Consider the following 19715-nt stretch of genomic DNA (forward strand, 5'->3'; position numbering starts at 1 on the left):
TGGAATTCATAATGTAAATATGTTAAGAATTTTAAAAAATCTTTTTGAAATTCATGGTTTGTTTTCGAGGTTTCATATTATTATCTGCATCAACCACTAACTAAATGAGTTTTTTGTTGTAGAGAAGCGAAACAAAGTCTGCTTTATCAGTTTAAAGCAAAATTTTCAGAAAAGTCCAAAATTTCCCAAGCAAAATAGCGAAGCAGAAAAAAGTTTTTTTTTTTTTTTTTTTTTTTCAAAAAAGCCGGCTTTTTCCGAGCCCTTGCATCTCTAATCGACGACCTTCTGCCATCGTTCTGGAAGGTCATGGATTCCATCGCGGTAGAACTTGGTAGGCCGTGAAGCGAACAAGGTATCAAGTGCATTTTACACCTCTACTAGGGATTTGAACTGGCGTCCTCTAAGGTGGTCAAGGAATGGAATGGATGATAATCAGACAGTGCAATGTCAGGGGTGTACGGCGGATGCAGTAGTGTGTTTCATCCAAGGCGTAGAATGGAACCCCGGATCACCTTAGACACGCGCGGCTTCGCGTTGTACTGTAACACGAGGACCTCTTTGCGGTTCAGAATTGCGGCTCCAGAGTTTTGAGTTTTTTTTCTTGAACACGTCTCAACTGTTCACACTACACAGTTTCACTGATGCTCTAGCTGGTAGCTGTTCTCGATGCAAGATGCCGCGAGCAGTCTACCAAACACACAGGAGGACTTACTTCTAGGGCAGTGCTAGTTTCGGCTGTTTTGGAACCGGTTCATGGGATGCTAACCAATAATGATGGTGCCGTGTAGCTTCGTACCGGACCCATTTCTCATCATATGTCAACACCCTCTCCAGAAATGGCTTCTTCTTCAACGAGAAAATAAAGAAACACAGGTGTCTGCAAGCGTTGCCTTCTGGTCCGGAGTCAAATCATGTGGGACCCATCGACCCAACTTGTAGTGCTTCCACAGTTGATGGAAATGCTGCCGAATGGTAACTCCACTCACGCTGAATTGTAGTCCCAGTTCCTCATATATTTGGCCATTGTTCGCTTCAATGCTGCCTGAAGATCTTCATCTTGTACACGTGTTGGTCTTCCGCAAGTAGTGCGTCTTCGAGAGTTTCGTCAGCGTCTTAACTTCTTAAACCACCACTGCACTGTCCGCGTAGTCACGACACCCTCACCAAGGGCCTGACATATCTTCTGCCCCGCTGCAGCGGTGTTTGATCCCAGTTTGAAATCGTACAGCATACATGCCCTTATGACGTTCTGTGGAAGTCACATGTTCACTCTATCCTTAGGCAAGTTCACGGCGTAACTGAACTACCACAACCAAGTAGTATGTTGGATACACCCACACCAATAACTGATCTTCGCATTATCTCCATTTGCACTCAAATGAGGGCCAATGGAATACAAATCTCCACAAAAAGCGACAGAACTTTCCTGGTTACCTTATAAAAATAAGGGCATACGTTTTAGCGTCTTTAAAAATTCCGTCCCTAAGGATGGAAAGGAGTCACTTCTATAGTATCTGAATTTCTTTTCCTTCTGCAGAAAAAGCTCAATCTAAGGATTTTCAATTGCGATGTGAGAAATTCGGTATATAAACTTTTAATTGAAACTAAGGGAATATATGTTTTAGAGTTTTCGGAAACTCCGCTCCTAAGGATGAAAACGGGACAACTTCTAAAATATACAAATTTCTCTTTCTTTACCCAGAAAGTCCCCCATATTGGGATTTGCTTAAGTAGGAGACGTGCTCTTCAGTACACAATCAGTTCATTAAAAATCCGTGATTCAGTATTTCCGATAATTCCAAGAAGAGACAATATCTACAATATTCACATTTTCTGTTTTACATTTATCACATCTATTATGAAAATGTTTGAGGAAACATACAATGTTTTGTACATGGAACTGCCTGTAAAAGCCTGTCAGATTTTGACAGGCATTATACAGGCGCCTGTTTCGGCGAAAATCCATGTAAAGAAAATATTACAGGCACATTGTCTTCAGGTGATATGCATGTCGAAAAAGTATTAAACTTCTGTTGGAAATTTTGCACGGAAACACGCGTTGTACAGAGCCTGTGCATTAAAATGAGAACATGCAATGTAAACGTACTCACTCACATGCAAGTAAATGGAGGGAATATGTGCACGTAAAGTATCTTGAATGGATTGTTGATAACTTCGCAATACAGTAAGAATGAAAAGTACAAGGAAGGTGCATGTTTATCAACATGTAATATACATGTGTGACAATCGCATTACATGTAAATACCATGTATTAGCGTATAGTGTGGAAAACGCATGATGTAGAATATGTTTCTTTATATTTATTTTTTGTGTACATGCGAAGTGTGTAATGCCCCTACGTGCAGTGTACAGGCAATATACAGGTGAACGGGAACATGCAATGATCATGACTGCCAATAAATGGATTGAACAGATACGTGTGGTGAACAAGGTGGATTGGAGCTAAACATTCACGTTATAGACATAGGAGACATGCAATATTCAGGAACAAGTCTCCAATTCGACATTCGCTATGCAAAGTCCTGATACATGTATAATACATGGGATTACAACTGAATACATTGCCTGTATTATCTCCGTGTACATGCGAAGTGTGAACCCACCTATATGCAATGTGCAGGTAAAGAAAAAATGCAATGATCATGATGCCCAATAAATGGGTTAAACAGGTGCATGCGAAGAACAAGGTTGATTGAAGTGAATCATTAATGTTCCATGTGTAGGAAACATGTAATATTCAGGCACCACGTCTCCAGTTTGTCATGCATATATGCAAGGTCCTGACACATATAGTACATTGGAATTGAATTGGACACATTGCCTGTCACATGCAAAGTGTGAACTCACCTACAGGTGGTGTACAGGCAATGTACAGATGAATGGGAATATGCAATGATTATGGCTACCAACAAATGGATTAAACAGATACGTGTAGTGAGTACATAGCTTAAACAGGTAAACGCGAAGGACAAGGTTGATTAGAGTGAAACATTCAGTTACAGGCGTAGGGAACATGCAATATCCAGACATCAAGTCTCCACTTTGACACACACATATGCAAAGTGCTGACACATATACAGAGGCGAGCGCAGACCCTTGGATTAGATACATCAAATAGTAGTACTCCTTAAAATATGCAGCCTACATTCTAGTAATCCACTTGTAACATACATTTCCCACATATGTCATAGGTAGAAGTAATTCACCTGTAACACGCAGATCTCATGTATATTGCATGTACATATGATCAACGTTTAACATGCATGTGATCTATACAATACATACCTAATTTATGAACAGGCAAACTGCATGTTATATGTGACACCCATGTACATGTTACCTACCTGTCTCTTCTGCCGTATATATACATGAAACGTACATGTCTTATGTGTGTCCAACACCTGTGACACGCAAATTTTATGTACACTTAATGCGATGTACTTTACATGTATATTCCGCTCACATGCTTACTATTGCGCTAACACACGTATTTCACATGTCAATTACATTTTTATCAAATGAAAAGCAGCTGTCGTCAGATCCTCATGAGGTAACGTATATGTCAACTACATGGAATATGCCGGTTACGTACATGTCCTTCCACTCTCTACATGTTTACACGCATTTTTCACGTTGCAAGGTTGCAACCCTATCAACATGAAAACTACCTGTTTCCGTGAAATGAACATGCAATGATCTTGAAACAAATCGATACCTGTCTCATGCGTTTAAGTGTTTCATTTTCAGGCGCATGTACAGGCGCCTGTAAAAATATGCTTGTTTAGGCATGTTTCACAGGCGCCTATAAATCACCTGCATTTTCTGTCTGGGATCTTATTCTTTCCGTACGCAGAATGGACACTTCAGTTAGTCCTTGCGCGAAGTACTAAAGAATTAGTTTCTACGATGAATACCTTTCCATATTGCCTTCTGTTTAAAAGTAAACATTATATTGTGCTGTATTGAAGTTTAGCATCCCTTACAACATCATTATACGATACCTAGACTTACTGCTTAACGTGGAATCCGAGCCATATGAGCTCCCGCCAAATCGAACAGAGATCTCCCGCGCTGCACTAAACGTTAGAGGCGAGAGTGGTAATTGTGATTTTGTGTCTTTTAATGTACTCCCGCCAAATCGAAGATAGATCTCCCGCGCCGCAGTAAACGTTTGAGCTAGGAGTAGTAGTTGCGATTTTGTGTGCTTTAATGTACTATATTACCTGGTTGTAATGTATTTATAAATTTCTTACATTCAAACGTGAATGCTCTTTGTCAGTAAACTGCAGATTCTTTATTAAATCGAAATCATGTTAAAATTAACATTGGAAGCGAATCAGTTACGTTGTCCACTAGACCAAAAGAGCATGGCTACTTGTCTCCTCCATTAGTTTCTGTTGACAGTGTACTTTCCACAAGCTTGACTCTCGTATTATATAGTATGCCAGTTTCCGACTTTTATCTTCTTTATGGTCACATTTTATGACTGTTTTCCACATGTGACTTGAATATTTCCTTGGTGGCAATGTCCAAATAGTCTATTTCTCAGAATGGAGGGAAATAGATTTGCTCGTAAATAAATCCGAGGGGCGTAAGAATCTAAGTTCAACTTTTTGTACTTAGACTCTGGAAGGTAGTCTCGATTTTTGTGACCAGAAATGTACTAAAGAATGTCATAGCATGGCGGTTATACTGTACATGTAATTATCTCACTAAAAGGATATAATCTATAATTTCATGTTGACTATAACGTGATCCTCACAATAAGACATGTACTCGTAGCAAATTCGGCATAGACGGCATTCGGCGGCATTTTTTTCCGCAAATTTCCTGTTTTTCTAAAAATTTGAGTGTCCTATAGAAAATTTATCTACATTTTGGGAAAACACCTTTAGTACGACCCATTAGTTTCCACGAAAGAAAAGCCATGTAAAGAACTGTTATACGCAGAAATCTGAGGAATACTTTTCAGGAATGCTGACAACTTTGCTGATGAGCAACTTATAAATGAACTGAAAATATAACCAAATCACAATATTGCGAGCGGTGACGATATTTAATGAGAAACAAGCAAAAAAGGTTAATACTCACCGCAAAAAAATAGCACAGTTTTCTTCTACATGCAAGAAGAAAAGCTTCCGGAAGAAACTTCTTCCATCATCAGCTTGCCTAAATTTCAAAAAGGATTTACAACATTGAGAATATAGAAAGGAAAAAGAAGAAAAAAAAAAACGATTGAACGGGTTAAGAAACGTAAAACACAAATCTGTCAAAATTTAAACACATGGGAATGGGCACTCTCTGTTATTGTACACTGCTGTTCACTGTTTTCCTTTTCTTGCTTTCCAGATGACGAAAGTATGTAATGAAAAGATTATTCCAAATCATATTTATTTCTCCCTTATCCAAATTAAGTATGGGTTTCTCTTTATGAATGAATGTTTCTTTGATTTTTCGTTCCGTTGCTGTTTTACTTCCTCAATTAAACATGACTCTACGATGTTATGGTTATAATCTTTAAGATGCGTTGCTAGACCAGACAGCTGTTGCGAGTTCCGAGATTTGAAAGTACGAACATGTTCAGTTATTTTAGTACAAATATTCCTTTTTATTTTACCTATATACACTTTATCACACTGACACTTTACCCGATAGACGCCCTGCTTTGTAGAAGGGTCAGTAAAAAATGTCTTAAAATTTGTTAAGTATTCGTCTATGGATTTAGGAGGAACTTTTGAAATTTTGATATTGTGTCTTTGCAGAATCATATTAATTTTCGCCGACATATGTGGAACCTGAGGAACACCAATCCATTTGTTAGTTGCGGCATCTGTTGGTTGATGGTGAGTACCGATGATCTCCTGTTGTACCTGTTTGTACAATCCGCAGCAAAAAACCTGCAACATGAGCATGTAAGTTTATTGTGAAACTGCGCCTAACAGCGCAGGGAATCAACATAACGTCTAAGTGGCACGAATCACGCCAGGAGAAATCTCGACGTCCTTTCCTGCACACTTATTTTGGAGCAAAAGACTTCGTCGTTTCACAAACTTACATGCTCATGCTGCAGGTTCTTTGCTGCGGACTGTACCATTTTAATAATAAAGATTTTGGAAACCATTTTCCTAATTTCTAATAAAAATTGGATTTCCTTATTGAGATCTTCAGGGGAGTCTGAAAGTAAACGAGCTCTCCTAAAAAAGTTTATCCAGACATATAATTTCTGAAGCCATGAATGTTATCTTTTAAAGTTGGCCTATTTTGTACCAACAACTGTCTGGTCTAGCAACGCATCTTAGAAATTATAACCATAACATCGCAGAGTCATGTTTAACTGGAAAGCAAAAACAGCAACAGAACGAAAAATCAAAGAATCATATTACATCCATAAAGAGAAACCCATACTTAATTTGGATAGGGAAGAAATAAATATGATTTCGATTAATCTTTTCACTACATACTTAAAAAGGAAAAGAAAACAGTGAACACAGTGTACAATGACAGTAAGTGCCAACCCCGTGTTTAATTTTTGACAGAAAATTTGTTTCACATTTCTTAATCCTTTTAACCGTTTTCTTAATCCTTTTATTTTTATTTATTTATTTATTTTTTATTTTTATTTATTTATATTTTTTTTACCTTTCCATATTTTCCTTTATGTTTTAAATCCTTTTTGTATTTTAAGCAAGCTGATGATGGATGAAGGTTCTTCCGAAAGCGCTTCTTCTTACATGTAGAAGAAAATTCTGCTATTTTTTGCTGTAAGTATTAGTCTTGTTGCTTGTTTCTCATATAACCAAATAGTTTGAATGTACCTCTATTAAGTCAACATTGAGATTCGATTACTACTGTCAGAAACCACCATCAGAAGATTAACATAAATATTGCAGAAGAAATTCTGTACACCATAAAACAGGTCATTAACTGTTACAAGTTTATGGGATCTTTAATTATTTTCTATGTTCTAATATGGAATTAAAAAATATCTTTCTATGCTTACGCTAAATTAAATTTAAAATTGAACTGCCAGGTTGAATAACCTGCTGGAGCTTTTCCATTCTCATCTAAAAATGTCAACCCTAATTGGATTATTCTCAGTAAGTCCACATTACATCTCAGAAGCTGATACTGGTAATCTGCTGTGCTCCTGAACTCTCCTATTGGTCGTGCTACCACTCCAGGAAATTCAGTGTCCTAGAAATATACCCAAAAAAAAAGTTACATTGTAATGAATGTTAGGGGAACAAAATCTAGCCTTTATATAAAACTTACAGAAAAGAAATTAAATATTATTCAATTTCTGCAAGTACATTAGAGAGTAACAGAAAAAAAAAGTTACGTGACGTGTTCCATCTCAGTTCAGGCAGTTCACGAAAAAAATGTACCTGTGAAGTCATGGATTTAGTTATTATTCTTCTATGAGTTCCTTATGGAAAATTAAGAAACCCATATTTCTTAATTTCCTCGAAAAAAAAGTATCTACTGACAAGTGAGATACTGCCTCCTTAAGTACATTGTCGGTAATTACCGAAGACCAAAAAGTAGTATTCTGCACTATTTTTGACGAAGCATATCTCAACAACAAATTAACATAAAGAATTAGTCTTTTTTGTCTAAAAGATAACTGTTGTGTAGTCTGTGATGTCAGAAGATTGTCATGTCTTGTATAGAGGGTGTCCAAAAATTGTGGCAACTTTCAAAAAAGTTTCGACAATTACACAACTTCTTAATTTTTCCTTTCTTTTCCGTAACAAAATACATACGTGTTGTTTACAACTTTGAGTAGGCATGGCTAGGCTCTTTAACGCAAAATACTTTAAAGAGGTTGTGACTGTTATTTTGGTAGTAACAACAACGAAAAGTGGTCGTTTTTGCGAAGTCCGTCATATTTGGACATCATTTTCTTAGAAAACGTATTTACAAAAATATAAATAAATCAGTCAAAATCTATGTCACCCCTGCAGTAATAACGCAATGGAACAATTTGTATATAATGGAATAATATGCTAGCATCCTTACAAACACAAATGTTCATATACAAATATAAATACATACCACTAGTGTGTCCTCCATGAAAAGCGACGGATACTTTCCTCAGTATCAAGAACACTTATTTTGTGTGACCTTCCTATGTTGCCTACCGGCACAGGTATATTAACGACTTTTAAAATGTCTGTTAGTGGGATAGAACATACATTTTCTTCCTTCATGTGTTCAGGGGAAATTTGTAACTTCCACAAGGCCCATGCGCTAATATGAACATGACAGTTACATCACGAAATTCATAGTTTACCGTTAAAACTTCTGCCACCCACCATTCAAAGTCGAAGAAAAGCAACAAAACAACTAGACTTAATATCATTTAATTGCACAAAGCCATTCCCAACATACTTTGTTCCAATGTTCTCTAGTTCGAGATCATGCCTGACTGTACGAAATAAGTACATTTTGTCGTCCTGGGAAAGCAAACGATGACATTTCTGAATATCTGTAACAGGAAGAACCTTTTGCCACGCGGACACTTTCTGCTTTCGAAAATCTTCCACATCCGAACTTAGTAAGAATATGATTTTAACTAAAGGTATATAGTCTTGACAGTTAATGTAAAATCTTGTGCATCCTTGATCACTTCAGTAGCGCCTTTGCTGAGATTGTGGTGTGTAGCAAAATGTTCTACAAGTCCCCCAATGCCATAACACGGTCCTTTTCCATGTCCAGCTACCGTGAAGAGCCACTGTTTAAATTTATACGATTTTCCAGTACCTGAAACTGAAATCTTTTCTTGAAGTGACTAGCTGCTCCATCGAACGCTTCTGCCAACTTTATTATTTCTGCGTGGCTTGCCAATTCAACGTGCTCAATTTTTACATAGCGTATTGGTCTCTTACATAACGTACAGACGTACGAGCCAAAAGTGTAATTTTGCGATAGAGGTTTTCAAAGAAATATCAACTAATACAAGAATGTTGTTTACACCAGTTGAACATTTCTTACTGAAGAAAATCTATGAGATAGAATTACGCCACTTCCTCAAATCGTCAGATGATAAGAGTAAGCTTTGAAGAGGCCACAGTTGAAAGATCTATTTTTTAAAAATTTTGGAGCTTACGTCTCTACGTCATATAAGCGACGAGGGCAGTGTCATGTACTTTATTGTCACTAACATCAGGGTATGATCGGGTTTCACTGCCGCTGTATGTAACTGAGGTGAAAATTGTAATCTGATTGGACTGCCAGTGGTAACTTTCGATTTCTCCAGGCAGTATTATAGACCAATTTTCTGCAAAATCAACTAAGTAACTACTATCGTCACGCACCTAAAGTTTTTCAGTAGGTACAGCTTTCCTTTGAATTTCCTTCACTTCTATATCCACAAGAACTTTAACTGTGAATGCACCAATGTACGCGACGAAACTTTGCAAACGGATGGTTTTCGTTATAAGATCATTGCTTTCTCAAACTGCATAAGAAACCTTTTCTGTTAGGTATTCTTCCAATTCCAGAGAAGCCGTGTGTATTCCTTCTATACCAGGGCAATCAGCACATTGTTGTAGCTTGCAACTTTGAGTTTCAATTGAGCATACCACAAATGAAGAGAGCTCCTGGAACACTTCTTCTTTATTATTTCTTTTGTTTCTCAGATTGTTTAAAGCAATAACGGCAAGTTCGAAGTTCGCACAGCAGACACAAAAAGGAGTTGGAGTGTAACCCATTTCGGCCGCAAGCTACAAAATTTTGAGTGAATCATTTTCAATTCTGGATTTTCTCTTCTAAAGACTTTACATATTTTCTTAATTGTCCGTGTTAGGTATCGCTTAACTTTCTTTATCTTAATACTATATCGCTTAACTTTCGTTGTCTTAATACTATCTTCTACCACAATATCAACATCACTTTTGTTTGGGCTTTGACGGTTAATCAAATTCGTCACATAGATGATACTTCAAAATTCTTTCAACTGTGTTCTCAAAAATTGGATGGACACAGTTTGGGGCGGGATTTCTATAAATTTCTTTGGTTTTTATTAGTGTTCTTGACTTGTCAGTTAAGTATTTTGTCACGGAAGGAAATAATTCTAGTGCCTTTGACCTGGACGTGGAAGTTGATATTATTGTAGCCAATCATATCTTTTCATAGTAAGATATTGTTGCGCTAAAAGCTTTGTTGATATTTTCTTCCCATGCCACACATGCAGAACACATGCACACGGGACTGACTGGGGCGGTTTTAGTTGTGTAAGATCGAGCTGAACACATACACTGAACTTACTGTTTGCGCTACAACTTTTTCAAATTCTTGAGACAGTTAACATTTTTTTCACGCATATGACATTCGCTGGTGACTTTTGAGACTTGTCCGTGGCACAAGGTGAACAGTGTCTATTTCATTACTCGTGCGACCAGATTTACACAATGTGTGAGAGCAGAGGATCTTCATACCTTTGTTCATCAGTGTCAGGTGATATTAACGTGGGAGTATTAGATTGAATATTTGGTGTGGATAGTCCAGGAAGGTCTTCTCCTGCACTTGCATAATACTCACCACGTCGCGAGCACAGGGTATCAGCATCCGAAATAAGAAGTTGAGGATGACAGTGTTGAATTACACTAACCAGTCTTAACTCGCCAACAGAACGAAATTTTCTTGACTTTGGTTAATAAATCACTCATTTGTCTCGTTTTGCGTTGTCCGCACATTTTACACGGTATTCTCTAAACGTACTTATTATGAAGATTTGCGATAAAAATAGAACCGGTTAACAACTTAAAAAACGATTGTCTAAATACATACGTTTGTGGAAGTATACAAGCTATTTACTCACTGCCACACAATGCGCCCAATACCTTTACTTAAACGGTTATATCTTTTTAAGCAATAAAGTAGTTTCATAGGTAATGAACGCCCAAGTATTTTTCCTTCAAAATTTATCTGTAAAATCTTCCTCGATAAAATTACTAACCATGAAGAAATGAAAATTCCACAATTATTTGCACGAGAGAGACTGAAGTTATATGGAATCACAATGCACTATGTCAACAACTTTGTACATGCTGTATCCTAGTCACACTGTAAATGTTAACAACATGTTCTCATGATTACGTAAATTAACGAAAATTCCAGTTTTAGTTTAAATTTTAAGAGCTCGTTACAGCCGAAAGAAACAAGTTCTTCAAAATACGAACCTTAAGAACGTATTCAGTTAACAATCGAAGGCTCTACAAGAATTACAGTAAGAAATGAATGATAATGAGCAGCAAAACTAACCACCCACAGCACACTCCATACATTCACACAAGAAATGATCTGCTTGAGAATGCGTCTATGAGACGAAGTGTTTTCTTTAGGATTTTGGGAATTCCCAATCTTTACAGTTAAAACCAATGACTAACACTAGGGAATATCCCGATTTTACAACCGTTCGGTATTGGCATCTATTTTCGGCTAGCGTTAGAAAATGTCCCGTTTTTGCTAATAACGGGCCATAGAATATTGCATAAGAGTGATTCCATTTCAAATCGTCCAGGGTGGTCCACACGACTGTCTCAGATTTAGTTCATTTTTTAAAATAAGAAACTACATACAAAATTATTAGACCCATATTTTTTCTTTTTGCTGAAAAAAATTTTTTCTTCGACATACAGCCTTCCAAAATGGCCGCCCTCCTCTCAGATTGCTCGAAAAACTGAAAAACATGTCAAATTAAAAATTTTATTGTAGAGAAACGAGTGTACTTAGTAACGTAATCGCAGTAGCAGGAAGAGTATAAAGTTGTATGTTTCGTTGGAGGGCCAAAATTCGTCTATTGGTCCAATAGGAATCGCGCAATTCACTCGCAATGTTGCCAACTTTGATGAAATTTTTGCTAACTTCAAACATTTCTTTTTCTGTCCTCACGAGCAATATCAACCATCTGCTTCTAGCATCGAAATCTACTCCATAAGGTCTCTTGAAAATGTAAAGGACTTACGTTTCTGATTATTACATCCCACGGTATAGCATGATGAAAAGCTGAAAATTGCATTAAGACGCCATGTTTGGACGCCATTTTCCCAAAAACCCCACCTTTTAAAAATCTGAATTTTTTACATGTATTGGAGAAGTACCTAAGTATTTAAAATCCGTTAACCGTTCATGCGGCTGCAGCCCCTAACATTCGCAATTAATTATTGAAATTTAGATTTTTGTACTTGCAATGTAAATATTTCCTATGGGCATTTAGGTCCTATACACAAGGCGATTTGAAAGGGAGTATGAAAATTTTGAGAGTAGAATCCTGACATCAAATCCAGTAGAAAAGTTCCTATAAACATGAGTCGAATTCCGCTTCGTTTTCGAGTTACAGGGTTTCCTACTCGGGATCCAAAATCGGTTCGGGACAATAGAAAATGAAATATATATTTCGCGTTAAATCAGAAACTGTGTGTTAAAGCTTTGATAAAGTTCAGAAAGTTGATTTGTATCAATATGATGATTTTTACGTGCGTTGCAATTCAGTTGGCAGTGTTGCCAACTTGCTAGAACTTTTATTTGTTTCCAAATCATACTACGTGGATTTTATTTGATATTTTGTATTCATTAATGATTGCCAACATCACACGAAGCACAATTTTCCCTCACATCACCACAGTTTTCGAAAACTTACATGTATTTCATTAAAAGGTTTTATCTCGTGCGTTATTGATAGTTTGTGTGATTCGGTGTCGTGAACATCGTCCTAGTGTTCTCTGAAACCATGAAAAATTGTTTACACTGGTAGCATGACATTGTAGTGCACTAGTTAAGTGTTTGTGTGAATAACAATGGGGAAGTCCTATTACAGTAAGGACCGTATTAAATGTGTTGATTATGCTAAAGGCTGTAAGGTGATTATGCACAGAAAGAATTCTAGACAAAAAATTTATCTTGCGGTAAAATATATGGATTGCGTACAGCGTGTCAGCCCAAACGTACTATTAGGGGAGGATGGTTATTTGTGTCTTGTACACAAGGCGATTTGAAGGGCAGTATGAAAAATTTTGAGATGTGAATCCTTCACCGTAGTCTAGGTTTCACCGATAACGGCCGTTTTAATGGGGACACATTCATGTTTAGCATGTTATGGTTAATGGTTTCCAAATCTACATTCAGAGGAACAAATTCTTTATCTTGCTGGTGCATAATTTCATATTTACATCTTTCGTGATCACCAATATATCACACACATTCACGTTGTTCACGGTAAATATTCAAAGCACCCTTTACACGAATAATCATCCTCTCCTAATACTACGTTTTGGCAGACGCGCTGTACGCAATACATATATTTTACCGCAAGATAAAATGTTTGTCAAGAATTCTTTCTGTACACAATTATCTTATGCCTTTTAGAATCATCAACACATTTAATACGGTCCTTACTGTAACACACTGAGAAAAAAATTGTAGGTGGTAACTTAAAAAGATAGGTTACATGCGTAATTCCTGTCTTTTTTGGACAACGTACAGCAGACGTATAACTGAAAATGCATGTTTTATAATACTTTCTGTATAAGTGTTCCATCTATACGTACTTTCTGTATGAAATAATGTAGGTGCTCAGGATCTCAGATACAAATGGACGTATATAATATATAGCTGGCGAAAATAACATAAGTATATACATGTGATATACGGAAAACTGTTAGATGTCAGACATCCTGCAATAGCATGATGTAACACCTAAGGGCAGTGCCTATGTAGCATACGGATAACGTATACACCGTACTGATTTCTATAGTAAGCAAGAGGATACCGTATATTTGTACAATATACTGCTCTACGGAGAACGGATTTTTCTCTGTGTAGGACTTCCCCATTGTTATTCACATAAACACTGTAACTAGTGCACTACAATGTCATGTTACCAGTGAAAACAATTTTCATGGTTTCAGAGAACACTAGGACGATGTTCACGACACCGAATCTCGTAATAAACTGTTTCATGGTTGCAGCAGAACTTCTTGATTAAGTTCAAACTTGATGCGTGGAGTTACAAGAGGTTTTGCGATAATAAAAAATATTTTTCTTCTTCATCTTTATTATTATTATTATTTTATTATTATTATTACAACTTACACAGACGTAGTTTTTATTCGACATTTTGGTTTTACTAATGATGGCATACATCAAGTGAAATTCACACGTAATGTTGCAAACTATCAATAACGCATGAGATAAACCTTTTAATGAAATACATGTAAGTTTTCGAAAACTGTGGTAATGTGGGGAAAATTATGCTTCATGTGATGCTGGCAATCATTAATGAATACCAGATATCAAATAAAATCCACGTAGTATGATTTGGAAACAAATAAAAGTTCTAGCAAGTTGGCAACACTGCCAACTGAATTGCAACGCACGTAAAATTATCATATTGATACAAATCAACTTTCTGAACTTTATCAAAGCTTTAACACACAGTTTCTGATTTAACGCGAAATATATATTTCATTTTCTATTGTCCCGAACCGATTCTGGATCCCGAGTTGGAAACCCTGTAACTCGAAAACGAAGCGGAATTCGACTCATGTTTATAGGAACTTTTCTACTGGATTTGATGTCAGGATTTACTCTCAAAATTTTCATACTCCCTTTCAAATCGCCTTGTGTATAGGACCTAAATGCCCATAGGAAATATTTACATTGCAAGTACAAAAATCTAAATTTCAATAATTAATTGCGAATGTTAGGGGCTGCAGCCGCATGAACGGTTAACGGATTTTAAATACTTAGGTACTTCTCCAATACATGTAAAAAATTCAGATTTTTAAAAGGTGGGGTTTTTGAGAAAATGGCGTCCAAACATGGCGTCTTAATGCAATTTTCAGCTTTTCATCATGCTATACCGTGGGATGTAATAATCAGAAGCGTAAGTCCTTTACATTTTCAAGAGACCTTATGGAGTAGATTTCGATGCTAGAAGCAGATGGTTGATATTGCTCGTGAGGACAGAAAAAGAAATGTTTGAAGTTAGCAAAAATTTCATCAAAGTTGGCAACATTGCGAGTGAATTGCGCGATTCCTATTGGACCAATAGACGAATTTTGGCCCTCCAACGAAACATACAACTTTATACTCTTCCTGCTACTGCGATTACGCTACTAAGTACACTCGTTTCTCTACAACAAAACTTTTAATTTGACATGTTTTTCAGTTTTTCGAGCAATCCGAGAGGAGGGCGGCCATTTTGGAAGGCTGTATGTCGAAGGAAATTTTTTTTTCAGCAAAAAGAAAAAGTATGGGTCTAATAATATTGCACGTAGATCCCATATTAAAAAAATAAATGAAATCTGAGATTATGATGGGGACCAATTGTGGTTTGCCTGGACGATTTGAAATGGAATTGGTCATAATTCTTTTTCCATTGAAGCATGTTGCATAGTAGTGGCCACCTCCACTTGTTTGTATAAAACTAGTCAGTCAGTATATAATAGTCTAGTCATTAACTTGACAAAAGTGCTCTCCTTCTCGAGTTTAAGAGCAAATCATGTAACAATTTGACATCCGATATTATTTGAATATATATCCATCACTGTCTTGACTGGAAGATCCATCGAAAAACGACCATTAGGAAGACCTAGGCGCAGATGGGAGGACAATATTAAGATGGATCTCGCAGATTGGAATACAAAGGAGAAACTGAATGCATTAAGTAACGATAGAAGTCAGTGGAGAGCTTTTGTGAACGCGGCATTGAACCTCCGGGTTCCATAAGCCATAGAGTGAGTGAGTGAGTGAGTTATATCCATCACTGATCACAAAAATGCCGGATGCCTGAAAAAACACCTCACGGAAAGGGAAGGGGACAGAGAGAGGGAGAAAACCGAAATTTTAGCAGTTTCTATTATTCATTGTAACTCCGTAACCATTAAAGCTAGAGCATCCAAACTTTTCATTTTGTTTGTCTAATTTTCTTCTACAATTTAATTCTAATAAATTTTTGAGCTAAAAATAATTATTTTCTTGTTATTTTCATTTTTACTCAGTTTCGGTTGCGCGTGACGTCAGATTTTTAGCTGCAGATTCTTCACAAGATGGAATTAGGAAAAGTGTTTCCTCTAAAAGTTTTTCGTCATTTTATGCGTTTCAAAAAATGTATACTTATATTAGTGTACGACTAATAGTGTCTGAGTTATAACCGACTTTATTCTGTTGTGTGCGAAACTGATCACGGTGCGGCCCAACAGTTACCTTCCCACAAACGGTAGATATTAGCAGCTTCTGATGATTAATATATATATATATATATATATATAAACTTGTCTGCCTGCAAGTATATAATACTAATGATTAAGTCTCTCTATAATCTAATTAAAAATATTTATTTTTAATATCAATTGAGGGAGTTTTCGGAAAATAACCCTTATCAAAACACAAAATTTCTCTGAAGAATGAAAAGAGATCTTTCTCTAGTACACAGTATTAGAAACTCTGCGAATCTGTTTCTCTATACGTGTCTCTGATACCTTCTAAAACATGCACAAACATGCAGCTTTCTATTCATTTTTCTGAAAAAATCTTGTTTCGACAAGGGTTGCTTTTGCTACAAGTCCCTCGACTTATGTACTACAATAGTACTGAGCGAAATACAGCAGGAACCAGATTTCGAAATTTCCTTCAAGAGAGAATCATGAACAATTTGCAATCCACGTTTTTTAAAGTCTAAACTGTTAAAACTTATTTACAGAAGAAAAACTTACCCAATATTAAGATTGTGTACAGTTGCTATAATACAATAAATCTATGATAAGAAACGTAATACAAGGAAACCATATGCTTAAGAAATCTCTACACACGAGAACAAATTATTTGATTTCTAGAGTTAGTTCTCAATAATGTTATTCCACTCTTATATCCCCAGAAGATAAAGAAATTTGTGATGTCTTTAATGCATCATTCGGTCTTCTTCATCACACTGTTCATTAACTGATATTGAATTTTTACACTCACTCGGACAACTACACATTGGAGTGCACGAGAAACCACGACTCTTATATTTGCATTTCAAACTTACACACTCAAGTTTCTGACAGCTACACATGGTATTCTCTTAAGAAACCTTAGGAATATCTTCGAGTGTTTTCAAAATTGGCTTCAGAATTTGGTCCTCAGAGTACCATCTGGCGTCCCCTGGCCTTGGTAGATAGATCTCACACTTATCAGCTTTTCCCAAATTGCTGTTTAGTAATGGGATCTCTTTATATGTTGTTTCAGAGCATCACCCGTTGGAGGTAATCTCTCCAGGCTGCATTTTCCTAAAAGTTGGAGTCTAGCTTTATCACAAATCTTCACATAAACCTTGAGCAGTTTTGCGAAAAACAGTTCTGCAGATTCAATAGCGCTTGCTGATAAAGGGGTCTGTCCTAGGGAAAATAAAAGGTCACCGTTCTCTGAGTAAGTAGACCATAAGTAGATAATGCATTGCTGGAATTATCACATTCAGTACTCTTTGTTGCTGTTTCCGGTAGTTTTAAAGATCAGACAACGGTTAAGTGAAACTTAGAGATCGATGTTCAAAATCTTTAAGGAAAGCATGAAGAAGCAGATTCCAGAATGATACTTCGTGCTGTAAATCATAATTCAGAAAGAATTGTTGTGATGAGTAAAAACACCGATATATTCCTGCTGTTGATACACCATTATGACAGAATTTCTTGTAAAGAATTGTACATGATGGCGGGATTTCAAGGACAAAAGGTTTATTCCAGCACCATCTTTGCCACCAATTACCTGAGAATGAGAACAGAGGTAATGACTTATCACGCTCCACTTGGATGCGACATAACGTCATATCCAATTGTATCATCAAAGATCAAGAACTGTCTACTTACTCATGTCAGAAAACCGTGAACTTTTATTTTCCTTATGACAGATTCCTTTATCAGCAAGCTCTATTGGATCTCCAGAACTGTTTTCTCACAAAACTCCTCAAGGTTATTACGAAGATCTGTGATGAAGCTAGGCTCCTACTTTCCGGAAAATGCAGCTTGGAGAAATTACCTCCAACTAATGATGCTCCGAAACAACATATAAAAAGATCCCATTACCAAACAGCAATTTCGGAAATGCTTATAAGTGTGAGATTGATCTACCAAGGCCAGAAGACTCCGGATGGTACTTGGAGGACCAAATTCTGAAGCCAGTTTTGAAAACACTCGAAGATATTCCCAAGGCCAGTTAATGAACAGAGTGAAGAATGAATGATGCATTAAAGACATTACAAATTTGTTTATCTTTTTCGAGATATAAAGGTAACCAAGAAAGTTCTGTCGTTTCTTTTGGAGGTCTGTGTTCAATTAGCCCTCACACCGTGAATTGAATGCAAATGCAGATGCAGATAAGGCTAAAATTATAGGAAATTCCAAAACATGTGAGCCTTCTCTCACACTACTACCAAAAGGGCAACCCAACCTTTGTTAGGACGATGGTTGGTAGTTGTTGGCAGATGCCAGATGTCCGATGTCATTATAGGTAGAAGAAGACACAAGAAAGAAAAAAGGAAGGAAAACAAGTGAAAAATAAAGATATAATGTTATTACTTTTTGTGATATATTTAACATAGCATTATTATTATTACTATTAAAATTATTATTATTATTATTATTATTATTATTATTATTATTTGAAAGACAAAATATTTCATTGAAAGTAGCAATCGGTTTAATTATACCTTAAGGGGATCTTATACCTTTTACCGCTGGTTTCGCAGTCCCCATAAGATAACATGTAAATTTTACTTCATGAATATCTAACGAAATATGGTACGTAACAACTTAAAATCTTTCATATGAATAGAGAAAATCAATAGAAATTAATTAGTTGTTTCAATTTCACGCTTAATGACGTAGATCGCAAGTAATGAACATTTTTTGGTAACTATATATTACATAGTGGTTGAATGTATCTGCTCCAATTTAGTCTTCACGAACAGATGTGCTGCTGACAGACAGGGATTTCCCTCCACCTCTCAAGCCTTTTCCAATGGGTGTGGTAGAACGCCCCAGTGTGCCACTCTCATCCTATTTGTTTCATTCGTTTCTGCAAAGCAGCTATATTTTCTTGTCAACGCCACTCTTTGCTTCTTACGATTTCCTGCTGCTACATTAGTTAGTTATAACTTTATAATAGCACTGCCTCAACTGTAAAAAATATATTGGTAGTAGGATCAACAGTTCGATACAGATCATGGCTGAAATTTAGCGTTGTTTTGCAGCAGCACTAAGTTTGTATGAGACATTTACATGAATACAAACTACATAATTCCCTCTAGTGACTGGGATTTGAAATTCGTAGTGGGTAGTTTCTCTACTTCCTGGCAACATTATTCCAATTTTCAGGAAGTAATGAAGAAATCAACTTTATTCCAAGATCCATTCAACAGAAACGATGGACTGAAACCCATGAATCAAATTGCCTGTGAATAAACATACGTAAGTAACATTTCAAAAATACAGCAGCTCTTCCCGTTGGTATAATGCCTAACTCGCTCACTTTGGAGCACGGATCTCGGGTTCGATACCCGGTGGAAGAACCTTGAAATTTCAATGCGTTACTTAGGATACGGATCCCACTGAAGGCTCCGTAATCACCAATCTCTTACAACACTGGTGCAGAAAGGGAAGCTAAACTCTAAACCCACAAAGCCAACCAAGCTAATAAAGGACGGACGCAGTAAT

At 36.6% G+C, this 19715-nt stretch overlaps 1 protein-coding gene across 2 annotated transcripts in view; it reads right to left on the minus strand.

Moving 5' to 3' along the window:
- Positions 1 to 19715, minus strand: part of Pop2 (CCR4-NOT transcription complex subunit Pop2) — a 204108-nt gene that overhangs the window by 106254 nt on the left and 78139 nt on the right. For both annotated transcript variants that reach the window (XM_081752058.1, XM_081752059.1), the window contains exon 4: positions 7022 to 7215. In XM_081752058.1, coding sequence (XP_081608184.1) covers positions 7022 to 7215 — 194 coding nt within the window. The remainder of the gene's footprint in view (positions 1 to 7021; positions 7216 to 19715) is intronic.

The sequence above is a fragment of the Thermobia domestica genome, chromosome 3, assembly GCF_964235325.1.
Source record: "Thermobia domestica chromosome 3, izTheDome1.hap1.1, whole genome shotgun sequence".
Taxonomy (NCBI): domain Eukaryota; kingdom Metazoa; phylum Arthropoda; class Insecta; order Zygentoma; family Lepismatidae; genus Thermobia; species Thermobia domestica.